Source organism: Gossypium hirsutum, chromosome D06, assembly GCF_007990345.1.
Source record: "Gossypium hirsutum isolate 1008001.06 chromosome D06, Gossypium_hirsutum_v2.1, whole genome shotgun sequence".
Lineage (NCBI taxonomy): Eukaryota > Viridiplantae > Streptophyta > Magnoliopsida > Malvales > Malvaceae > Gossypium > Gossypium hirsutum.
In genome coordinates this window covers 6,053,604-6,080,198 of record NC_053442.1, presented here as the reverse complement: position 1 = coordinate 6,080,198, position 26,595 = coordinate 6,053,604, and the positions used below count along the sequence as shown (strand labels likewise).

Sequence of the window (26,595 nt, the reverse complement as noted above, 5' to 3'; positions counted from 1 at the left end):
ACGCTTCAACGCATTCAAACCCACCTCCTCTTACATTGACAACAATGCCCATACTAACCGAGCTAAGACTCAATCGGCTACTCTTACCATATGTTTTAATTATTTGCTTCATTCTAGTTATTTATTTGTTATTATTTAAAATTTTGATTGAATTGATATAATGAATTAAATAGATACGAATTCAGTTGGAAAAAGAATTAATATATCATTTCCGTTAAGCGATTATAATTATTATTTTGATGGCACTTTTATCTTTTCATATTTTTATATTAATTTTATATAAAAGGATTAAAATTAACATATTCGAAAATCGAACATATGTTTAATAGATTTACTTGAGTAATTTTTTTCTCACTCACATTGTGTATAATATCACTAGTTGAGCTGCTGTCATAAGTCGATTTGATACTAACTTAAGGAAAATGAAAATAACATTATAAACAATTGAACTGCATTTAATATTCTTAATATAATATATTTATCTTTTCCATACAAAATTCGTACATATTGCATGTGCGTTACTATTATTAGTTTCAAATCGTATATTTTATTTTTTGCTGCATTTTTTTATAATTGGAATGGAGAATGAAGTTACTTGGAATTGAATTCCAACTTTCATGCTCACAACATAATACTCTTGTCACTAAGCCAAAAGATTGTCGGTCGTTCCATGTTTTGATTGCATAGGAATCGAACATACATCTAATACCATTTTTTATTAACTAAATGGATAAATGTGCATTTTTTTACCATGGTTATAATTTAACAGAGGGATATATATTATTTGCAGCATCTTTATGCCTTCAAAAATCAAAAGATGCTTTTCTTTGTTTTAATATATCTGTTTTTATTCTTGATTGGGTTAATTACTTGCTTGGTTCTCATTTTTCTTAATTAAAAAACAGAGTTAAAAAAGGGAAAGATAAATAAATAAAACTCCAAAACCCTTTATTTATTTATTTATTTTTTGAGTAACTATTTCTTTTAATGACAAAAAACGAAGACTTCGTGCCGGTTTTGATAAATACAATGCCTGCTGCTGCTGCTGCTGCTGCTGCTGCTGCTAACTGTGGACAAAGGGATCAAAGGAATAATAGCCTTTAAACATTTGGAGCACGTTTGGTTCGCTGTATTGGATTAGAGGTGTATTGGATTGGATTAGAGGTGTAATGGAATAGAGGTGTAATAGCAAATCAACTGTTTGGTTGAATGTAATGGAATAGAGGCGTAATAGTAAAACTGTGTTTGGTTGAATGTAATAGAGGTGTAATAGCATAATGGAGAAAACTAAAATGACCAGAATACCCTTAGCATAATTTTGTTTTGGTAAATGATTATTGTTATTGTTATTTAAATTTTAATAAGATTATTTATTATCAAAAATAAATAATTTAATCATATTTAAACATAATTATTATTTAATATATTTTAATTAAAATATATAATTTAATAAAATTCTTAATAATTAGCAGAAATTTGTTTTGGTAAATTATTTTATTTAAATTTTAATAAGATTAATATCAATAATAAATAATTTAATCATATTTAAACATAATTATTATTAAATATATTTTAATTAAAATATATAATTTAATAAAATTCTTAATAATTAATATTCTTATATGAATTTACTCAAACCATAATATATAATACAATTTGGAGACCTGGATTTGTAGTAATTAAGTCCAATTCATTTCTGTTTTTATCATCTTCAATGACTTGAATCTAATGAATAAATATGAAAAAAATCTGCAAGAGTACAGCAACCACATCTGACATTGGAGTAAAAAAGCTTACTTCATTCATATTATTAAGAAACTAATTACAAGTGCTAATCCAACTACATTAAAGAGGAAAGCTTTCTTCATCAAATATTTTTAAAGAACTAATTCCTAATTCCAAAATGCTAATCCAAAAGAAAAAAAGAAAAGAAAGTGACCCAATTCAAGAATCACTAAGTTCAAGAAATTGGTTTCAACACATACATTTTGCATGAATGAGGGTTCAACATTGTTGTAATATTGCCCACAAATCGGTTCTTCAGTGTTTTATGCTGCAAGAGATTCATATATGTGCATGAATAAGTGAACTAAAGCAATGGAAAATGACAATAGGATATACTATAAAGCTTGTAGCTATAATTTGAGTACCTCCCAAAGTTCCCTAGCTTCAACTACAGTGTTGGGGTCTAGTCCCATATCCTCCCAGAACGCGGTTACAGAATAGCGAACTGAACCCCTATTGAGAATGACAACTACTGTCCTATAGCTGGAAAGTGGCGCAACCCAAATCTGTTACAAGGCACCGAAAAGGTAAGTGACCAATCCGAGCATGTTATATGATCATATGGTTAAGCAAAAGGGGTTGTTGCATAGGTTTCACCTCTTCATCACCGTGCATCCTAGCCTTCCTAGCTTGAATACCATAAGAATCTAATGCAGAAGATCGCATTAAGTTAAAAAAGTTCGATAACTATTGATGCATTAAAGCGTTTTTGAAGAACTGTACTTCTAATTATGTACCTTGGTTAACAGCAATGACCTCTTTGTTTGAAATGATCTCTATAGTCTCTTGTGTCATATTCCTTATGTCGCAGCCGAGAAGAAGAGGAGCCTGCAATAGCATTCATGTTTTTCAGACCAGATATGCAACATCATGCATATCAACAAGCATAAAAAAGGTGAATATCAATTGTAATACCTTGGAAATAGCCCATAAGCTGAAATGTACTATATATTCATCTTTCGTCATCCCTCCATTCCCGATCTCAAGCATGTCCGGATCTATCGATATAACAAGAATTGTAATCACAAAACATTTAATATGGTTCAAAAAAAATTACAGAACTAGAAGAAAACTCTAACCATTCCAACCACCGGGCCTTGCATATTGAGCATACAATTCATTTTGATCAGCTCTCGAAATCATACTGCCAGGCAACAAAATATCGTAAGTTATACTCTAGGCCGACTCTAACATCCTCCAAATACGTTAACAAATCTTTACCTTTCCCATGTATCAGTTATGTCACAAGTTGTCCTCCAGCTATTTCCTACATGGAAACCCCATTCAGCAGGGTGCATTTCTCCCCTAAGAAACAAAAAATCAAACACATGGCAAAGTAAAAAAAAAAAAAGAATCAGAAAATCGTTACTTAAATTAAAAGCTTAAATCAAACTGTGATTTAGACAGTACCATTCACACAGAGAAAAGAATATGGGGCGGCCAGCCTTCTTCAAAGCTTTAGACATAACAGGATATCTACACGAAAAATTAAAGCAATATATAAGCATATAATATGGCTGCAAATCAAAACAAAGAAGACAACTACACCACCTTTCAATTGGCTTTGATCCATCATGGTGACAGTTATCATACTTCAAATAATCAATACCCTGCATACAAAACAATTATCGCACGAACCAACTTGATTAAGCTTTAGGTTCAATTAAAACAAGGGAAATGATCACTGAAAATCATACCCAGGAAGCAAAGGTTTTAGCATCCTGTTCTTCGAAACCGAGTGAACCAGGCATTGTCTTACTACAAGTATAATACCTGTACAAAATGAAAACACTATTAAATCCATAAGCAATTGTCATATAACCTATGCAAGATCCATACAATTGAGCATCAATAGTAAGTACATTACCCTGCATCTCCATAGATTCCTAGCTTAAGACCCTTGCTATGAGCATAATCTGCCAAAGCTTTTATCCCAGATGGAAATGTCGAGTTCTTAGGCATTATATTGCCCTGAAATTTGATCAAAATCCAATAATTATAAGCCACAAAAAAATATTTTTTAATCCTTACATACTAAGAACATCCAAAGCTCTAATTACCTTGTCATCACGAGCAATTTCAGCCCAGCAATCATCTAAGAAAGCAAAAATGTTGAAAATCAATGATGACAAGTAAAGCGTATTTATTTTTTTAGATTAAAGTAAATGAAAAATTATAATAACAGCATATACCTATATTAACATATACATATCCAAGCTTGGAAAGACCAGTTGAAACTAGAGCATCAGCTGTCAATAAAAACAAAAAATATTCATGTTTAAGCTAATGTATATAATACTTTGAAAAAAAAAGAAAAGAAAATAATTTCAAATAAAAAAGCATATATATGGTTACTAATACTATATTTACCGGTTTCTTTTACCATCTTTTCATCAATATCGCATCCGAAATGATTCCAACTGTTCCACCTGCAAATTCGAATAGGGTATACAAAACACGTACTTATTAAACAAGATATCTACTCTCTCTAAATCATATTACTGAATTACTGGAACTTTAACAAAACATAAAAATATTGCACGGAATAATGTGCCATCTTTGGCTGCAATGAGGAAAATAGAAACTCAACTCATGAATGTAAAATTTGTCATACGAAAATGGAAATATGATTTACTGAAAGAAGTATATGCTTTAAACTTTTTGATGTTGCTCTTTCAAAAATCAGGATTTATAAATTACACCGCACATAATTTATATGAAATCACCATCAGAAAGCAAGGGATATTAAACCCAAAAAAACTTTCGTTAACTAAAACTACAGAAGAGTAAAAGATTCATAACCATGAAATCAGCATTAAACTACTGAAGAATAAAAAGCCACAAGTGCAATTATACAATAATTCCAATGAAATCAGCAACAATTTCATAAAATAAAATAGCAATTTCAACAGAAACTACTGAAGACTAAAGATTCATAACCATGCAAAAATATTTGATAAAAGATTGTCGAACAAAAGAATTGGCAGATTAATTTCGGTCCGAAATAAAACTCACCCGATATTGGATTAGAGGTGATGACCCGAAAAACGCTTCACTTTCAAAGGATTCACTGGATTCAGCTATCAGGTATTTCCAATTTTGTGAAAATATTGAAGAGCAGTAGAGAGTTGCAGATAGGGTTGGGAGGAAATGGGAGGAGACAGAGATTGAAGAAACGATGAGGACAGAATAATAAACAAAAACGGTGGGAGATGGAAGGAGAAATTTTGAGGACAGAATAGGAGAGGGTCGGGTAGGGAGGGAGGGTAAAACAGAGAGCAGGGGACGGAACGCGGACGTAATAGGTATTACAGGGATTTGGGAAGGGATTACAAAAGCAGCGAAAAAGGGGATTAGGTCGGGATTGGTTTACGCCCGTAATGCCTATTACAGCGAACCAAACGCCGGATTAGAGGCGTCATGTAATACGCGCGTATTCGGCCTGTATTGTATTAGGTAATACACTGAACCAAACATATCCTTGGAATTTTGTGGCAAAGCAGCTAAAGCAAATTTATACTAACCAACATGCTGCTGCTTGCTTGCCTTGTTTGCCTGTTTACACCCTTATCTTTTTTGTTACTCTATATTTTATTTTTAATATTTGTTGTAAATAAGTGAATATTGGCAACTATAAAATAAAACTTTTATATCAGAATTATGAGAATTTAAATATCAATTTTTGGATCAAAATGCATGCTTTTTTAAAAAAAATATTTTTTAACCATAATTTTTTCTCATTAAGTATTAATTTTAAAAAATATTTTTGAAATAAAAATATTGCTAAAAAATATATTTTTTAACTTTTCAAAAAGGTTTTAGGAGAAAAAAAATGCTTTGCAATAACATTTTTCAGTCAAAAGCAGAAGGAGAAAATTTTAACCGTTACTCAAAAATATTTTTTTTACCTAAAAACACTCTTGAGAAACAATATTAAATTAAGGTAAAAGTAATGCTAAACAAACAATTTTAAAATCAGAAGTGCTTTAGAAAAATATTTTTCAACCCAAAGGTAAAAGTAAAATTTTTTTTAGCTTTTGCTTTTGGCAAAAGTACTTTTAGAAATAAATGATAGTTTTAACCCTTATAATGTATTTTATATAATATTTATATGTATATGTAATTATTTTCTTATTAAAATTTATTTTAAATATATAATATTATATATTTAAATTTTTATTGGTCATATTTTATTATTTAAAATATAGTTTATATATTCGAATTAAATTTTATGAATAATTGATATTAATTGCTTAAAAATATTTAAAATTTATATTTTATATATTAAAATATTAACAACAAATTATAATAAATTGTTTTTTATATTCTTACTAAGATATCATAATATTAACTAATTAGAACATTATTTAAATGTATATTTATTACTTTATAACAAAATATTTAAAATGAACATTTTATTTATCAAAAGTATTTTTTAGGCAATACTAAACACTTAAATTTAAACTCAACTTTTCAAAAGTACTCCTCAAAATCATTGTTTTCACCGCACTTTTTAAAAATTCTTCTCAAAAGTAATACTAAACTAACAGTATAGATTTGAAAAACGCTTATGTAACTGTTTACTCTTTAATTATTTCTTTTATTATTATTTTATTGAATGTATGATTTGTGCTCCAAAGTTATTAGGATGAGATACATTTTAAAATAATTTTTTTATTTTATTTATAAATTATAAATAAAATAAAATAAAATAAAATTATAAATTCCATGAAAATGGGTTTTTAATGTTTTTGGATTTTGTTAGTGTGGCCAAAGTGGCAGTTGTCAAAAACTCATAACATTTGGGTGAGAAGGATCGTGTACTGCAGCAGCATAGGATAGGACCACCCTTAGCAGTTAGCAGCATATATAAATAAAACGGAATCCAAATTTCATTATTTAGCCGAAACCCAGCGTTTAAAAGCCCACTTTCAACTCTCTTCTCCTCAATCTTTCCCCACCTCTCCTTTCTCTCCACGTGTTTCAATCTCCTTTCTCCACTTGTCTTCCTCTCACCAGCCGTCTGCTCTTCTCATTTCTCCTACTCCTTCCCTCACCTAATCCAAACCCGCCTCCCCTTCATTAATCATTTATATTTCCCCTTCCCCCAACGACCGCTTCATAGTTACACTTAAGCCCTCTCTTTATAGACTTTTTTCTTTTTAATTTCGTGTTTTTTTTAAAAAAAAATTTGTTTTGAACCAAACGGAAAAACCAGAAACCGAAGTTCATCGGATTCCGGTTTACTCCGCCCAACTTCTTGTTAACGGCCGCCATTTTCCTTCAAAACGATAACGTTTTCAACTGTTCATCATTTTGTAACCGCCTCCGGAATTCTTCTCACAAAAAGAAGAACATGAAAAGTTCAACTGCAACCGCCGTGCTCCGTCGTCGCATCAGCTTTTATCAGCGCCGGAATATTGCAATTGTTTTTATTAGGAAATAAAGGAAAGAACCGAGTTGCCTTATGCATCCTTTTTGTTGTGTTTCCACGGTATCGGAACATTCCCCGGTCAAACCATTAGCCGATCAAGTTATCTCCATGAGGCCCCCTACTGTAACGACCGTAACTACTACTACTTCCTCTTCGGCTCCCACCACCAGATCCAACTCGGCCCGATCCACGGCTCAAATCCAGTGCCAGTCCAATCAAAACCATCATCGCAGCAATAGCGTTGATTTGAATCGGGTGGTTCAGAGGAATGGAATACCGTCGGGAAGAGAGGCTACGACCGCCACGGCTCCTCCGCCGCAAGTGGATGTAAAGATAAACGACATAGTTGGAAACGGGATATCGGGCGTGCTTTACAAATGGGTGAATTACGGGAAAGGTTGGAGACCGAGGTGGTTCGTTTTGCAAGATGGAGTTTTATCGTATTATAAAATCCACGGTCCTGATAAGATCGTCGTTAGCCAAGAGACGGAAAAAGGATCCAAAGTTATCGGCGAAGAGTCTCACCGTATTATCTCCCGCCATCGTAATTCCATTTCTCATAATTCTGCAACCCGTCGAAAACCCTTCGGTGAAGTCCACTTGAAGGTCAGAGCAAAGGAAACCGCTTGACCAAAAATAAATGAATAAAATCAAGGGACAAAATGAAAATTGAATTGATTTTTGAATTCTTGAATTTTTCTCAGGTTTCTTCGATAAGGGAAAGCAGATCAGATGATAAGAGATTCTCGATCTTCACCGGAACGAAGAGGCTTCATCTAAGAGCCGAGACGCGGGATGATCGGGTTGCGTGGATGGAGGCGCTTCAGGCGGTTAAGGATATGTTCCCTAGGATGTCCAATAGCGAGCTCATGGCTCCAACGGACAATGTGGTGGTTTCCACGGAGAAATTAAGGAAACGGCTGATGCAGGAAGGTATAAGCGAATCGGCTATTCAAGATAGCGAGCAGATTATGAAGAGCGAATTCGCGGAATTGCAGAAGCAGCTGGTGTTGCTTAAACAGAAACAGTGGCTTCTCATCGACACCTTGCGTCAGTTGGAGGTACATGTTATCGAAATTAGATAATAATATGCTTCTGCGAGTAGTCATTTAATTTGAATTTTTTTTAAAAGATTATTTTTTCCAAGCAATTTCATCGGTTCGCTATTCTATTGCTTCATTCATTTTTTTATGAATTATGAAGGGGCGTGGTTTTTTGAAGGATATATTTATGTATTTTTGTGATTGTTTTCTTTAAATTTCATCCGAAGTTAGTTGATGTAGGATTTGTATGTTAGTCACTGAATCATAGGTGACATTCATTAATATTTCAAATAAAATTTAATTTGTAATCTTGAACAATTATGTCATCCACCTTTTGATTACTGTTTCTTTTAGTTTCATCTGATAATATAGAAAAGCAGTTGGTCTGCAGCTAGTGGTTTTTGGTAGGCTGTTGAAATCCTTCTACGTGGAGATGGCTATTGTTCAGAGCAGGAACATAGTGTTCTTCTCTATAAATACCTAGAAAGAGTGTGTGTCTGTTGCCATTAACGGTTGCTATTGATTTCTGTTTTTGATGTTTATAGATGGATGACAGTAAATTAACTTTTATTAGTGAAAATATCTGGCTGTAATTTTGAAAATCTTTAGTATTTCTTAAGTGCCTTTTTGATGTTGAAGTTGCACAAATATATGATTTTTTAGGGATGACTGAGGGGAATTGTTTTCTCTAACTATAAAGGTCTCTTGAATGCCAGTTTCAATTAGAGAACTATTTCATGAAGGGATATTTTGATAATATTTTTTAAATGGAAAAAAGGTTCTAGTTTCCCCACTTATCTTCCTTTAAGCCAAATGTGATTTTCAAACCTGTCTGCTAATATCCTTTTTATTGCATGTTGTTGCTAGTAATGCTTCTTGGTAAGACTCTCTGTTAGAGAAGTTGAGAGGACTTCTTATCTAATCAGTCTGTCTTTTGAGGAAGTTACTTAGATACTGTCTAACTCTCCTATTTCTTGGTGGACAATGCGGGGAGTGGGCATAAGGTTAGGGTCTCTCTCTTTTATGGAGTGTCCTTTTCATGAGCTTTTACTTCGAGAATGTCAGCATGTACAATATCTATTCCCCAATGCAAAATAACTTGTGTATAACTTTAAGCTCAAACTACCCATTTCTTTTAAAAGTTATTTCCTGAAGGTGCCTTTCTTTAACTCTGCGATGAGCTCTGCCTTTCTTTACTGAAGAAAAGAATCCCGATTTCTTCTCCCTCTTTAAATTTGTTGGTGCCATTCAGATTTAAGTGTAACCGACTAAGTAAGGAGTCCTTTTTGGTTAAGTTTTCAGTATCTTCTTATTCATGAAAAGATTTAGTATAGCTCTAGTTGAAGTTTGAGGTTATGTACTTCAGCTTTGTCCTTTTAATCAATTCTTACCTGAAGGTGCTTGTTTGTTATGAGCTTGGCATTGGAGTAGACTTTTAATGTCCTTGCTACTCCTACAATTCTGTAGCTTTATGGACTGTAGTTGGGGCAGCTAATATTTGGAATTGATGAAACTCCAATTGCTTGTCCAGAGGGTTACTGAACTGCTAGAAATTTATATGTGCAGGAGCATATGAGGGATATAGGTAGCTTTTCTCTTGGGTTTCTAAGATAATAAGTTATAAATTAGAATCTCAGTAGTCCTACAAGTTGCAAAGCTTATGCTACACCTTAAACTGGTTGACTTTCATTTTACTCCTTTTTTTTCTCCCTTTACTGAAGATGGTTGTGTTTTTGGGTATTTGCAGCAACACGCATGCACTGAAAGGTGCCCTGCTGCTTATTTTCAGTCAATAATTGGCCTTACCACTAAAGTTTGCTTCTTTTTTCAATGTTCTGCTAAGAAACTGCTATTTGTACTTTTTTTGTAGACAGAAAAGGTTGATCTAGAGAATACAGTGGTTGATGAGAGCCAGAACAAGTTGAATGATCAGGGGGCCTCTTCTATGATAAGGCAAGACAAGTCTAGTGGTAAGGATCTTAGGCAGTAAAACCATTTATTAGAACTGTTGGTTCTATAAGAAAATTTATTCTGGACTGATGGTTATGTGCTGAGATGTGGTTGGTGCTTATAATCAATGTTCACATTCTTATTAGTTCAGGAAGTTCTTTTTTGTTCTATCAGCTATGTGCCTAAGTTTTAGCTTTACTTATTTGTAGACAACTGATAACGCTCATTAAGTCAGGTTCATATATTATCTGGATGGGTGCTTGGCAAACTGCACTTGCCAACTTGAATTCAAAATAAAGAACTTCCTTTTTCATTTCCAAATCTGCGTTGTATCTTTGCTATAGCTTATTAATAGTTATAGTGCTTATTGCTTGGTTATTAGATTGCTTAAGTTGTCTTTGGTTTAATCTTTATTCAAGTAATTGTTATTACTTTATTGTTTTCATAGAATTGCTACTTACATTGAGTTTTTTCTTTTGTCTTTGTTCAAAATTTTACTCAGAAGGCAGTGTAACTGACACAGATGAGGATAATGAAAGAGTTGATGCTGCAGAAGAAGAAACTGATGAAGATGAACACAATTTCTTTGATACTCGTGACTTTTTGTCATCAAGCTCTTTCAAGAGCAATGGATCTGATTTCCGGACATCATCTTTCTCTTCAGATGATGGTCTTAATGGTTTTGATTCTGAAGATGACATTGATCCTTACATTAAATCAGTTGGAAGTAACTTCCCTTACATTAAACGCCGAAAAAAGTTGCCTGACCCAGTTGAAAGGGAGAAAGGTGTAAGTCTTTGGTCAATGATTAAGGATAATATTGGGAAAGACCTCACAAAAGTTTGTCTTCCTGTTTACTTCAATGAGCCTCTCTCTTCTCTTCAAAAGTGTTTTGAGGATCTGGAATATTCCTATCTGCTTGACCGTGCATATGAATGGGGGAAAAGGGTGAGTGTACAAATTCAAAATTATCTTGTTTTAGAATTGGTGCTATATAAAGTTTTCCTAATGTAATAGTTCTCCATTACCATATCACTTGTTTCTTTAATCTTGTTATACATCTTGGCTTTATCTGATCCCCCCACCCCTCCTCCTTTCTCTATTTTAAACCTATTGAAATTTGACTGTGCAAAAGGCTTGTTGCAACTTTTATAGCTGCTCAGTTCATGAACTTTGACAATCTGAATCTCTACAAGATTCCCCTGAGACTCATAATTTTTCCCAAAAAAACTGCAGGGGAATAATCTCATGAGAATTCTTAATGTAGCTGCATTTGCTGTGTCTGGATATTCTTCAACAGAAGGGAGAATTTGCAAACCCTTCAATCCATTATTAGGGGAAACATATGAAGCTGACTTCCCAGATAAAGGCTTACGCTTCTTCTCAGAGAAGGTTTGTCTGTGCTTGAGATATTATCTATCCTTGTTGTCACATTTGTTTTTCTGCATTTACGCAACATCGTCATTGAAACTTTAATGCATATTAACCTCTCTTCTAAAGTCAACTGTTTTACTGAAGAATGTTCCTGGTTCACCTGGTCAACCCAGAGTGTTAATTTAGCAATCAAATTCAGTCTGCTCAAAACTTTAATACTTCCTCTTTTTCATAACTAGTTTACCAGGCCTGTTGTAAAAATTGCTGTACCCCAAGAGCCCGGCAAATTTAGTACATTATTGATGCTTTGGTGCATATTCCTTCTTTACCTTATATCTCCTTGGCTTTTTCTTTTGGTTTAAGTTCTCAATAGAAAAAAATTTCTGAGTTAAAAACCTGACTATAAAAGAAGCTAATATCTTCCTGTCTCCTGGCGGACTCATCTGTTGGTGGAATCAGCCACTATAATGTCAAATTATTGGGGGAAGTGAAACGGGAATGCATGCTAAAGAGTCTTTATACCTCATAATTTCAAACTAGTGTAGTTTTAATAGATTATCTTAAACATTAAATAGGGTGTTGATAAATGGGAATGCTATTCTCTTTCCTTTATTGGAAGGTATGAATATCCTTTAGTGTTTAGGGTACAGGGAAAAGAACATTGCACTACTTCATATATATAAATAACATTTCTCCGAGGTCATCTCTTTTTCTTATTTTATTTGTTTCTGAGTTAATGCTATATTTGAAGTTGATGAGAGCTATTCCATATTTGGTGTCAGGTCAGTCATCATCCTATGATTGTAGCATGCCACTGTCAGGGTACAGGATGGAAATTGTGGGGTGATAGCAATTTAAAGAGCAAGTTTTGGGGTCGCTCTATTCAGCTGGATCCAGTTGGTGTTTTGACCTTGGAGTTTGAAGATGGAGAAGTGTTCCAATGGAGTAAGGTATAACTTCAAAACTTATGTCGTAATTATACATGCATAGACATGGGTTTTTTTTCTTGTATCCATTTTGAAAATGGGCTTCCTTTTTCCAGGTGACAACATCAATATATAATCTCATATTAGGAAAGTTGTACTGTGATCACTATGGCACCATGCGAATAGAGGGGAACCGTGAATATTCATGTAAGCTGAAATTCAAGGAGCAATCTATCATAGATAGAAATCCTCACCAGGTGATCTTTCATCTTCCTCAATTATATATTTACTCAATTACATAAGCAACTTGTATTTTGATAGAATGATGTTGTTCTATGATCCTCTTTTTAACCGTCATTGACATTTATCCATTTTTAAAACCTTTTTCACCCTTCAGGTACATGGTATAGTTCAAGATAGGAATGGAAGGACAATGGCTTCATTATTGGGGAAATGGGATGAGAGCATGCATTATGTGAATGGAGATTATTCTGCAAAGGGAAAAGGTCAAGAGTCTTTATCAGAAAGTCATCTCCTTTGGCGGCGGAGCAAGCCTCCTAAATATCCCACCAGATATAACTTAACACGCTTTGCCATCACATTAAATGAGCTCACTCCTGGTCTAAAGGTGATTATGATAATCAGTTGTTTCAATTTAAATACATGTATATTTTACAAATCCAACTAATGGTTTTCATCTTCTATTCATATGGATCATTCACTGTCTTCAGACTTGATGAACTGGTTTGCAGTAACTAGAGAATTGATCTTAATCTCTTTTTTATGATTACAGGAGAAGTTGCCTCCTACAGATTCAAGGCTGAGACCTGATCAGAGATATCTGGAAAACGGGGAGTATGAAATGGCAAATTCAGAGAAGTTGCGGTTGGAGCAGCGGCAACGACAGGTAAGTTTTATGTTTCTTTTTCTTCATTGTTGTCAACTCCATGTGTCAGTGGTGCAATTTGTTTTTATTCGTTTCAGTCATTGAAGAACAAAGATCATGATGATATTATGGAAGAAACACTCAACCAAAGTCTTAGACTTGTTCAGAATAAAAGATTAATGACATAAACGTTAAAAAGCTTTGGGGTATAGCAGATGCAGGAAATAATAGCTATGATTAGTGATTAACAAAATCCTATTAAGTTGTTTTCTAGATTGCTGTAAAGGATGTAGGAAATAGATTTGTAGTTTTATGTGGTGTCATCTCATTTGTTTTCAATCGGATACAGGCTCGGAAGATGCAAGAGAGCGGTTGGAAGCCAAGGTGGTTTGCCAAGGATAAAAACAGTGGGACATACCATTATATTGGTGGATATTGGGAGGCTAGAGAGCAAAAGAAGTGGGATTCATGTCCTGATATTTTTGGCCAAATCCCTTGTGATCAGATCCTTGAGTAAGTGCCAGCAGCAGCAACAAAAGTTGCCCATCTTAAACCATCTTTGATTCTTTTGTCATTTTTTTTTTCTCACAAGAGATGGGGCACCAACACATCCGCTGGGCCAAGAAGGTTGAAATGCCCCATGACAAGTGACAACAACAATGTAAGTAAGAAAAAAAAAGGAAGAAGAAAGGGTTTAGAAAATAATAGAAGAATGAATGAATACATTATTATTTTCCCCATCCACTAGTTTCTCAATTCACATTTGATGATTTGAGTTTGAGCCTTACTGGAATTGGGTTACGGTTGTGGGATTTTCGTTTTAACAAATGATTAGAAGACTTGACAGAAATTTTATGGATAAAGAATACAAGAAATATTTTCCTAAACTTCTTTTTAAACCAAAGGTAAAAGATTGGTCCCTCAACATGAAAGGGGGCATCTTAATCTCTATGCATACGTGCATGATGTCATGAGCTTTATTTATAAATTATCTTTGGTGTTTCTTATTTTATTATATATATATATATATAAATTATCTTATGGTGTTTGTTTAATGGAAAAACCTAGAGACATTGACTTAAAAAGGATGAACTCACAAAAGCCTAAAATACTATGTAAGATTGTCAAAAGTTTTCAAGTTTAGCCAATCCAAACAAAGTAGATGAAGGGAGATTAATTTTCATCTTCCCTTTATTTTGTTTTTGATTGGTAAAATTTGAAAACTTTCAACAATCCCACATATTAGTTTAAGTTTTTGTGTGTATAAATAAAGTTAAGCTTCTAGCAAAATTTTAAAGTTTTTCAGAGTTTTTTTTTTAATTGAAGAAACACCATAAAAGAGCTAATAATTAAAGTTGTGTTAAATGTAATAAGAAATAAAAGAAAATAATCAAATAAGAAGAAAACATAGTTAAAATGTTCAACCAAACTTGATACAGATTGGAGTAAAGATTTGCGTAGAAAGAAGTCAAATATATTAAACTGGTCATCTATGAATATCGGGGTTTTGGTCAAACAAGTCAATTAATATTCTCTTTCTTTATTCCCTTTTGACCTTCTCAATCTTGTTTTCTATCCCCTTTACCCGATTTCTAGTGGTATCGAAAATTGCAATTTCAAGTCCTTATTTTTGTAAATTGAGTCCGTAAATATTAAGAATATTTACGGAGTTAATATATAGATGAATTGAAATTTGAATAGTTAATTTAGTCGAAATTGTGATTAATTAAGCCAGAAACTAAATTGTAAAGTCCAATCACTATAGATTTTTAATTAGGAAATGGCTTGGGGACTTAGATTGCATTCAACCAAATGTCCAAAATAGCAATTAGACAATGCACAAATAAGAGACAGTGGACGGTAATGATGTGTGTTAATTAATTAAGCAAAATGTGGTTAATTAAAATGAAAACGTGATTAATTAAGTTAATCAACTATTAATCTAAGTATATATAAATGAATTGGTGGATGGAGAGATAATGTATCATCTTCTCCAACCGACCAAAAAAAATATCAAGGGAGGACATCATTTTAGGTTTTTAACCTATTAGGCCTTTAAATCAAGTAAGTCTCTAGCCATTTTTTTTTATATTTATGGAAATTGAATCATGGGAGCTTGATTTAGCTAGCCCAAGTACTATTTTGTAAAACTGTTAAAGATTTAGGAAGTTATCATTGTTGAGAATTAGATGAAATTGGTGTGAAATTGTTAGAAATTAAGCTTAGATTGAGAAAATGACTGTAAAGCTTAGTTGTTAGTTTTGTACATTAGGGACCAAATTGAATAAAATGAAAAAATATTGTGAAGTGTTGGTAGGAATAACAAGTAGGAGGTCCCTAATGAATATATGTGAAATTAGATTTCAATTCGAAGCTTTAAATTGAAAGTTAAGTTCGTCTTAGATTTAGGGACTAAATTGAATAAATTGTAAAAGATGTTTGATATTGTAATTGATTGCAATTTGAGTGTAATTTGATGATATTATATGTTTTGTGATTTTATTTAGCTAACGTTGACATGGAATTGTCAAAAGGAAAAGGAAAATCGAAAGTTGTCGACGAGTAGGTCAGAAATTTGGATTGTATTTCAATGATTCGAGACCAATTTATTTATTGCATATTCATAACATTATGCATTATATGGTATTGAGGTGAATTGGTAATGACTATTTGAGTTGAATTACTATAGTTGAGGTTGAATATCAAAATAAGGACTAAATTGAATATAATAGAAAGTTGTATGATCTATTTGATATGTGATAATTGGTATGAAATTGAGTTAAATTATGCTATATGATATGATTAATTGATAACAAATTAAGAATGGGGAAATTTGAATTGAACTATATATAATGAATCAAAAATTGATTACCATATTAGCTGTTCAGACCAAGTCGGATATAGTTGGCATGCCATAGGGTTAAGATATTGATTGGAAAACCATCGTTGTTGGGCAAGCCGAGTGGTAGGTTATACATGTAAAGTCATCGTTGCCGAGCAACCCAAGGTGACAGAGTAATTAGAATGGGAAAACCATCTTTGCCAAGCAACCTAGAGTGGTGGTAGTATATACATGTATAGCGTCATCGTTGTCGGACAACCTGGGGTGATAGATTCACGTATTCCTTTTGAGTCCGTGTCTAGTTAATGGAGTTATAAACATATGAATTGACTAAATGGTATGTGAAATGAAATGAGATTGAAATGTGATATATGATAATATGCGAAAGAATTGAAAACGAGCCCTTAGGGACGAAAAAGTATGAAAGATCCAATAGGCTCGGAAATGGTTGAAATGCAATTATGAAATTGAATATATGTATGTAATTGTTGATATTGACAAATGAATAAGTACAAGTACATATAGATAACATTATGAATTGAGTAAGTAGTATGTGAAATGAATGGTAAATGATAAGCTAGTATGCATAAATAGTGATTTAGTGTGTTAAAAACGATTATATGTATGTTTACATTGTATTGGAAGTTGTTGGCATAGAATTGTGTAAGGATTTGCTTATGAATTGAACGTACTTGAATCATGAAAATACCATTGAGTGTATTTGCTCAGTTTATGGTTTGTTTTCTCCGTACGCAGGTATAGTAGATTCTCGAGAGTGCGATAAGTAGATACAACATCCAGGAGGCGATCCCTGACACAACAAATAGTTTTTATATTTTCGTTTTGTTAAAGTGTGGCATGTACCTAGTTTGAGTCGGTTTTGATGCAATACTATGTATATATAGAATTGGTTACATGGATGCAATATGTTCACGAGTACAATATATGGTTTGAAATGTATTAAATGTTGCAATTGTCTATGGCATTGGTGGATAGGTATGTATGTTTAACATTGTGAATGAATTATGCTAGATAGTTAACTTATTATAAGTAATATGACACTGATATATCATTGAATAAGGTGTTATACTTCATGAATTAATTCACGAGGATTGCATATTTTGGTTGAAAATGTGTTGTGAATGTGTAGACTGGTTGATTGGTACTTGCAGGTCAAGGTAAAATTTAGTGCCATCTAGAAACAATATGTCACATCGCGACATTGAGTGATGTTGTCGCGATGAGATCAAATTACTATGTCATGACGCGATGTCGAGCATGGGTTGTTGCAATGACACCAAGTTAGAATGTTGTGTTGTGACAAGGAACCCCCGACGTCGTGACGTCAACCAGGAATTTTGTAAACATTACAGTTTAGTCCTAATACGACCTCAGGTTAGCATTAGAGCTTTTGTAAACTCGTATAAGACCCGAAAATGAATATTTATCATTTTAATACCTATTTTAGTTATATTTGAATGTTTAATGCTGTGAATTGGATCGTGATTTGTTCGTAGTTACTCTAGCAACGAATATGACACTTTATAATTCGAACCTGATGACCAGTTGAATATTGGGTCTTATCTTCTCAATCTCATAGAAATTTAGATAAAAATACTTATACTAAACTTAAAATCCACATGTGTTGAGGTTCTCCACAAAATATATATATTCTAAGAATTGTTTTTTTGAAAAAGAAAAAATTACATTTGTTTGGCTCATCTATACTTCAAGAATTTAACTATTCCTTCCACAAAGAAAACTTCACAAGATTTTAGGCCTGGCATTTTCTAACATATAATAATTTTACGTTATTTGATATCATTATTGTAAATAAAGTGGTCAACTAAGCTAGTGTTATAGGTCAAATCGATATTAATTCAATTATAAAATTATTAAAATATTTTTATTTTAAAGGATAATTAATAATATTTGAGGATATTTTTATCTTTTCATATTTTCATATAGTCTTTAAATAAAATAACTAAAAATATTATTTAAGTATTGAACACAAAACTAATAAATTTATATAAAAATCTCTTACTATCCCACCAATAAAATATTTTTGAAATATTTTTATAAATATATTTTTGAAATATAAAATATGATAAAATATAATATAATTAAACTCTTGTTTGTAAAATATTAGATGATGTTAGTTTAAAGTTCATTTTTTAATGTTTAAAATAGAAGACAGCATCTTTTAAATTAATTGGAATTGATATTTTAATTTTAGTTTATTTTAAATTTATTTTGTCAATTTTTATAATAATATCAGAGTAAAAAACAAAAGAAATTCATCTTCATCTTTATTCCGTTTAGAGGTTGGTGAATAATGTTGTAATATGTGAAAGGGATAAAGTCTACTCATGATGGTTGGAAAGCTCACTTAAAAAATAAAATAAATTTGGGTAAAATTATAAATTTGAAAAACGGACTTAGTCAAAAAAATAAGACTTGTTTTCTTAACAAGTTGGGTCTCGAACAAGATTTTTTTGACTAAATTTCGAGTGGGTCTTTAAACTTGAGTGGGTAACTCGACCCATAAACAAGTATGAGAATATGTATTCTTGTAAACAAACAAAAAAACAAAATGCATTATATTGATTAATATAATAAAATAAAATGGTATTTTTGTTTTAAAATTTAGATTTCACCTTAATCTTAGATAACCAAAGAAAATGATGGTAATGAAATTACATCATATATTACAACATTTTGACATTATTCTGTAATGTGAGATTACAAGATCGTTGAATAATCCAAATACTACAATCTCATTTTTTAATATAATATTATGGGCCGTATGAGAAATAAAACTCCACTAATCGAGATGTTTCCTAAACTCGGTGAACCTCTTTAAATTCTAGTCGGAGTATGAAAAATAAAACCCTAATACGAAGGGTATGAGACCAGATTCCCTAGCAATTGTTATTCAACTCATTATTAATAAGAATTATGTTGTAATTAGTTGGTAATATGTAAAAAGTATACACTGTATTAAACATTAACCTTAGTGGTATTGTAGATAGTCTCAATTCCCAAATAAGGAGACACAGATCCAGTGAAAAAAACAGCAGGCTATGATCAACCAAAGAAATTGTGTTCTCTGTGTCTATCTGTGAAAAGCAGCAGACAAAAGAGAGCTTGGGGGTTCCCATTCTAAGCTAAGAAATGGCATGAAATGACAGAACGTGACATGGTTCAACCCTCCCACAACACGACAAACAAAGAGTGAAGCCAAGTTTTCAAACCCTAAACCCCCAAAGCAAAGCTAAAAACCCACCCTGGGTGTGTCGGTAGGGTTCCAGTTCCCACATAAGTAGCTTCAATCAGTTAAATAGCTAATATGTGAAGCTAAACAGCCTTTCCCAGGGCCGGCTGATGGTCTGATTTTTGCTTATTTGGTCCATGGCTCATTGGGTGTAGGTGAAGAGTAAGACAAGAACCTTTGACTAAATGAAGCTAAACAAAAACGATGTGTAAGGATGGAGTAGACAGTGCACCAATATAGAAAGTGTTTTGACACAAAATCTACGAAATCCTCCTTTTTTGTTCTTACTTTGGCCAGGTTTTAATTAGTTTTAACTTGCATATTAATGGAAAAAAAATAAAGAATAGATCAAGCTTGAAGAAGACGATCCCTGTTTGCTGTTCTCTTATCCCTTTTTTATTTATAACGCCTTTGTAATGATACTCTAATATACTTGTCATAAAATTGAAGATAAATGAAACTTGATAATAATTTTTTTCATGAAGAGAATGATTAAACCATAACTTAAACTATTTATGGTCAAGTCACTCCAGAATAATCATCATGTAGTGACAATAGGACTTCATCTAGCAGTTGCATAAAAAAGTATTTACTCACCGGTCTTGAAAACGCCATTGATGTTAACCCATCAGTTACCTTGTTAACTTTAACCATCCAAAGAAGTTACAACATGTTCTTAATAATACGTGTCACAACGGAGTAATACTAATTAGCTACATTTTCTTGAATCACTTGAATAGTTTTAGTGTTGTCCAATTTGAGAATTATTCATTTCAACCCAAGGTTTCAACGACCAATATTTCTTGAGAAACCAATAATTCACGTTCTATGCTAATTGCGGATCAGACCACCTGCAGCAGCATTCTCGAATACCTTAAAGACTGCACTATCAGTATTTACTTTATGCCACTCATCATTTGGTAGAATCCATCTAATCAACTTACAAGTTTTAGCTTGTTGAATATCTTGATGCCCATCGATACAAAGTTTGAACAGAGATATACGTGACTTTTTCCAAAACAGTTTCATTCTCGACAAAATCTGCGTGAAACTAATAGAGTAGAATTCATCTTTACCTAAAGTTGCCAGCAAATAACACGAAAATGAACTTACCATTTAGAAAGATCGCGTGCCAACTTTCAAAACTAAAAGCGTAGAACTCATCTCTCTTTTCTGACCTGATTGTTGAACTCCAAGTTTAATATTTTATAGGTATAATTATAATATTATAATTGTGAATTCTCTAACAATTAGAAAAATACTTTAAGTGACCGACGTTGATTAACCTATAAAATAGGGTTAAGGGAACGGCAAGAGGACTGACATACGTAACTTGACGTTAGAATTATGGATAGGCAGGGAGTGGGCAGAAGGTGTCCGTACTTTCTGGTTCCATCTTTCCCATGTAAACTTTCATGATTAATTGAATCACACTTTCACAACATTAACCAAAATATTTTGCTCAATCGTTATACTCATCTCTTCCATTTTTTCTATTTTAACATCGCTTCATGGGCATACCCTCAGTTTTTTGTATTTTGTGAAATTTGTATCCTTAATTTTTAAATTTTAGTCATAATAGTAATTAAATTTATTTAATTAAAGTTAATTATTAGTCATAAATTATGTATATAATTGTAGATTTAACACATATTCTTCAATTCAATTATTATTGTAATACTTTCTCTAGCTTGAAACATATGATGGCTTGAGAAACATCCCTCCATTCTCTGTCGATTGACCCATCAACAAAAGATCAATAACTTGAAAGGTTTGATTCTAGTCGGCCTCCCATCCTTGCAAGTTACCTATCTGCTCCTATCGGAAGGTTATCATCCATCGGATAGCCACTCATTCCTTAAGGAAGATTCTCACCTACAAGACACCCATCCTTCTTTTGAGAACACGATTCTTTAAGCCATCAACTCTGCCCCGCAACTTAAAAAGAATGACAGAATGTGTCTTATCACAAAAAATTTTTTTATGCATTCTACAATAATGATCTGATAGCAAGATTACTACGTTACCACCAACAAACACGAAACCTCCCATAGAACGATGAAGAAGGGATAGACACTTAAGCATCCTAGCCACCTTACCCACCGGCTTCCTCTGGCTCTACACTTAACTCGGACGAACTAATCCTCCTCAACATTATGATATCTTCTTTCAAGTCTCCTCCCTTTATAATATTTCCATTAAAATTTCAAAATTTTAATCTAAATGCACAAAATAATTTTTAATCTATTAATTATTTTTTAGTGAGTAACATAAAGATATAATAATGGTTCAAATATATGGTACAATAAAACAAATAAAAACACTTGTGATTGTACATACAAGACACGTCACAAATTTAAAAAGTTCAAAATCTTGTCCGATAATGTACCGTAGCAAAATTTTGAAAGAAAAAAAAAAGAGAGCAGGTTACAGAGCTGAAATGGGGACCATGGCAGACAGAACAGATTGCATGGAGCCTAAGGTTAAACCTCTGACTCTCTCGTTCCACTCACGCCGCCAAAGCTCACCTTGGGTTTGACAAAGCATTTAATGGATCCTCATTATTAGAAATCTCCCATTCCAATATTCATCATTGCAGTGATTCCCTTAGCCAAAATGGTGAAACTTCCCTACCAGTACCCCCAGCCTTTCTATGCTTTAAAAACTCTATAATATATCTTCTATTTTGTTTTCACATTCTCGTGTATTCTTTATCCTCCCAATTTTTCCTTACACAAAATCATCCTATTTGACTTGTCCATAAAAAGAATTTGGCTTACTATCCACAAAAGTTGGTTCCATTTTCTCCTCCTCCTTATTCTTCAAGGGGCTTCTAAGATGTCAGATGCTTCATCTTCTATGGGGAAAACGTCAAATCATAAGCCTTTGGACCCTTTTGCTAAAAGCTACCAACCTCAAGGTCCTCAACCGCTAAATATCTATTTCCCCCCTGAGTCGCCTTATTACTTCCATTGTCATCCTCCTCCAAGCTTTCATTATTTAAACATATATAACTCAGGAAAGCAGCCACTTCCATGGATTGAAGTGTTCAATGCCCCAAAACATATAAACTATGGGTCTGAACGGATTGTTGGGAATAGGAACAAAAGTAAATGGAGGTTACTTCCTCCACGGTTGAAGTCGGCGAAGGAGTTTCCAATGCGTAGGCAAGAAGTTTGGGTCAAAAAAGTGAAAGCTGGTTCAAATCACGCTGAGGAACAAGCCAAATTTGATGGAAAGACTTCATTAATGATCAAAAACGTCCCCAATCACTTTCAGTAGTTTCCCTTTTTCTTTGTCATTTTCTTTTACCTTTTTTATGTTTTCATGCTACTAATTTCCCATGGAGTCTTGGCATACATGATCCATGATCCATGATCCATGATCCATGATCCATCTCTATCACTATCTTTAAGTTTCCCTGGGGTTCATAAATGAACCATCTGGTAATGGTCTCTGCAAAAGCTGGGGTCTTCAGTTTTTGTTGTCTCTTTCTGTCTACGATACGAAAGTAGTGTATGCATGGATCATTTACTCCACCATAACATGACATCGTAAAGCTCACCATTAATGTAACTGCATGTTCATGTTACAATGTTTTGTCTTTTATTGACATTGTACACATTTTTCTTTTGATAAAATGAAACAGAAGGATTGATTTGCAGCGCCTGTTGGATGATCACTGCGAGACAGAAAATAGAAAAGCTCAACCGGGCTCTTATTTCTGCAAATCTGAATATGATTTCCTTTATCTTCCAATGGATTTTGGGTGATCTTTTCATTTACATCTATGGGATTATTGGGTTATCTTTCAATTTTATCTTGACCCTAATACCATTATTTTCCTTCAGGTTTCATTTAAATCTGGGATTTGCATTTGTCAATTTTACGAGTCCTGTTGCTGCATTGAGGTTTTATAAGGACTTTAACAACCGAGAATGGAGCTCTAGACTTGGCAGGAAGAAAATCTGTGAAATTAGTGTTGCCAAATTCCAGGTAATATTAATCATTTTCTATCATTTAAACTTTGAAAGTTTAAAAAACTAAACTAAAAATGGTAACTATGTAGTTTGAAAAGTATTGCTGATGGCTTAGAAATAGTGATTTGCTTTACTTGAAGAAGTTTTTACCTGGTAACAATGAAATTGTTTCTTCAATTTCTTTCATGACTCGATATCTTAAATACTTCAGGGTTTGATTTTCATGCCATATTCTTTTTGATTGAAAAATTTTTCCAGGGAAGAGATGCATTGAAAGAAAATTTTGAGCACTCGTACTTCGCATGTCATACAAACAAGTACTTGCCAGTGGTTTATACCCCACCACGGGATGGTTTCAACCGCTCTAACCCAACTGTTGTTGGCAGACGAATCCACGTAACTGCGATACCAAAGGATCAAAAGGTGATGATCATGACCCAAAGGAAGAACAAAAAAGAAGCTTGACTGACTCCCCTGCTCCATGTTCCACATTATTTAGGTTTAAGCTCTCTTTATACACTTTTGGTCGATAATCTTAGGCAATATATATAGTGCACCAGTACTTTATATGATGCATGTGGAACCTTGTTTTCATTCTCTCCCCCGATGAGATGAGCCATCGGGGGTGAAGTGGAAACATAGATCCTTTTTCACCAAATATGATGGGGTTTGCTTCCTTTGTTTTCATTGTCTCTCCCTAGGCGGATTTCATGGCTGTTGTTGGTGTTGAAAGTCTAGGGTGAAATGGAAACATGGGTTAGGGACTTTTTACATGTAGCTTGTCTCAATGTTAAGCTTTTCGATTCCTTCAAATGTGTTATCTTATGTTATTGTATTAGCATAGCATGATCCCCAATTCCCTTGTGATTTATGCTTTTCCTATGCATTTGGTAGTTTAAGGACCCAAGTCTTTCCCTCTTTTCCTTTAAAGGAAGCCTTTACATAACTATGTTAGGCTATTTTGTGCTTTGAGATTTGAGTATTAGCATTGGTTTGTCCTATGTTTTTAACAATTTTAGTAAATATATTAAGATAATTAAGATGATAACTATTAAGTTTAATTATTAACATGGTAAAATTTGTGTAACTTATTAATGTTTTTATAGCTTTATAATTCTAAATTATATCAAAATTTGAATGTTGGATAAGAAGTTTAATTTTTGGATGGGTTGGGGTATGAGTTATGGTAAGTGATGTGGTTTCAAGGTTGTCACTAGTATTCATACAAAAGTGAAAAACATAAGAATAAACACAAGTAAATTGGTAAATGGTAATGCAAAAGTGAAAACATAAGAATAAATATAAGTAGTTTGGTGATGCAATTTGGTGTAGCTATTACTTTTGAGAGTGTTGTTGGCGGGGTGGAAAAAGTGTGGAAAAAGAAAATAAGAGAGAATTATGTTGTATCTTAATGTATAAAAATTAATTTTTTTTCAAATAAGTGATTGAAAGTAAGAGAAATGGTACATATTAATTTAAGACTATGTATTTTTTAATTCTATTAAATAATTATGAATGAGCATATATACTATTCATATGGATCGACATGCCTCATAAGATAAGTTTTATATTTATCTTTTAGCTTTTATAATGATTTATTTGAGATAAGTTTTGAAGGTAATTTATCCGAAACTATTATGTTGCTAAGGATGTTTTTATTCCTTGAGAATAAATTGTTAAGCAATGAACAAGTGAAATAACGAAGAATTGAAAATCTCTTCAAGAGGATAAAAATTATAAACAAAGATAATTTCACTAAAATGATAAAATTGAAGAATGTAAAAGAATAAGAGATGCAGATAAAATTAAACGTGAAACTCGAAATAAGAACCCTTAAAATGCAAATGTAAAATTTTTTGAAAGCTTGTAAAAGTTAATGTTTAAATATGTAAGAGTTATTTTTTTAGAGCGAAAAAAAGGATCTATTTATAGGCTGAATTTGTAAGTTATCAGAGTTTAGTAGGAAACTAAAAATAGAGTGTAATTAAGAGAAAAACAAGTTGAAAAATACGGGACAATTTCGTAAATTTTCACATTGGCTCTTATTTTTATAACACCTTCTCGGCCAAAATCTGCCATGGACTTATCTCGAACTGCACAAGATACTAACTGAGTCGAAATTGTGCTTAAAAGGTAGAGAACCTCTAGTCTTCAACTTGTGTATTGCTAAATCGAAACTGACTTGAGTTTGATTTCCACGAATGCAGTGTCTTATCTTTTTAAAACTTGCATACAAAAGAGAACTTCTCTTATACGAAATTCATACATTTTTCCTCCTATGACCAAGTTATCTCGCTTCAAATGAGTCGATTTCGACTCCTTAACAGATGGACATCATGTTTCACTAGTCACCGTTGATCTTTCTAGAACATAAAGACAGTCAATTATTTTATCTTCTATCAAAACAAGAGCCCTACGAGATACTTTAACGCTGCTTGACTCGATGCTAATCCTACAACCCTTCAAGTTTAAAATGAGATTTTTCTGTAAGTCAGGCATATGCCTGACATTTGACAGTGCACTGATTGTCTCGATGTGCATCCTGACTTGAACTGTACCAACATCGATTACTTTATTGGGTGAGTCATTCCTTATGCACACAACTTCACCTTCAACTGAATTGTATGTGGTGAATCAGCCTTTATTGGGACACATGTAAAAAGAAAACCCCGAAACCAATATTTATTTAGATGTAAGCTCAGAGCTTTCACTTGTTGACACAAACAAGAGATCATCACCTTTGTCATTGGCCAAATTAGCATCAGCCAAATCTTCCTTGTTGCTCTCAACAGCCCTTTTAATTCGCAATTTGTAATAATTTGCCTTGACGTGATCTTACTTCTTACAATAGCAACATTTATTGTCTCGCTTCTTTAATACTATCAAAATCGAGGCTTGTTTATCTAGCTTGCTTATCTAACTTGTTATCTGAACCAAAGTTGTTATCAAGTTTATTTTTGCTCAACATATGACACTTCACATCCTCGAATGAGAGGTTATCCCTACCATAAATCAGTGTTTCTCTGGAAGCCTTGTATGAAGGGGGTAAAGAGCACAATAATAGTATAGCTTGACTTTCGTCATCAATTTGAACATCAACG

General features: G+C 32.9%; 3 protein-coding genes across 4 annotated transcripts; 2 read left to right on the top strand and 1 right to left on the bottom strand.

Moving 5' to 3' along the window:
* Window positions 1-1,778: 1,778 nt before the first annotated feature.
* Window positions 1,779-7,062, bottom strand: LOC107907685 (alpha-galactosidase 1). The gene is made up of 15 exons (XM_041096427.1): window positions 7,001-7,062; window positions 4,156-4,247; window positions 3,978-4,034; window positions 3,846-3,880; window positions 3,653-3,756; window positions 3,483-3,558; window positions 3,337-3,395; window positions 3,196-3,261; window positions 3,007-3,090; window positions 2,865-2,929; window positions 2,701-2,783; window positions 2,523-2,613; window positions 2,383-2,432; window positions 2,151-2,291; window positions 1,779-2,053 (listed from the first exon to the last, which is right to left on the bottom strand). Exons 1-15 carry the CDS (start codon window positions 7,060-7,062, stop codon window positions 1,961-1,963), a joined length of 1,158 nt encoding a protein of 385 aa, XP_040952361.1. The 3' UTR covers window positions 1,779-1,960.
* On the top strand, window positions 6,871-14,248 carry LOC107918183 (oxysterol-binding protein-related protein 1C). Of its 2 annotated transcripts, none has more exons than XM_016847715.2 (10): window positions 6,871-7,825; window positions 7,924-8,280; window positions 10,133-10,232; window positions 10,718-11,160; window positions 11,449-11,604; window positions 12,369-12,536; window positions 12,629-12,769; window positions 12,910-13,140; window positions 13,306-13,419; window positions 13,748-14,248. In XM_016847715.2, exons 1-10 carry the CDS (start codon window positions 7,253-7,255, stop codon window positions 13,913-13,915), a joined length of 2,451 nt encoding a protein of 816 aa, XP_016703204.2. In that variant the 5' UTR covers window positions 6,871-7,252; the 3' UTR covers window positions 13,916-14,248. The 2 variants fall into 2 exon arrangements, with proteins under 2 accessions (XP_016703204.2, XP_016703203.2); XM_016847714.2 differs by having other exon boundaries at window positions 6,872-7,825; window positions 10,715-11,160.
* Window positions 14,249-22,229: 7,981 nt separating this feature from the next.
* LOC107917621 (protein terminal ear1 homolog) lies at window positions 22,230-24,307 on the top strand. The gene is made up of 4 exons (XM_016846936.2): window positions 22,230-22,792; window positions 23,164-23,283; window positions 23,366-23,510; window positions 23,753-24,307. Exons 1-4 carry the CDS (start codon window positions 22,353-22,355, stop codon window positions 23,957-23,959), a joined length of 912 nt encoding a protein of 303 aa, XP_016702425.1. The 5' UTR covers window positions 22,230-22,352; the 3' UTR covers window positions 23,960-24,307.
* Window positions 24,308-26,595: the final 2,288 nt, after the last annotated feature.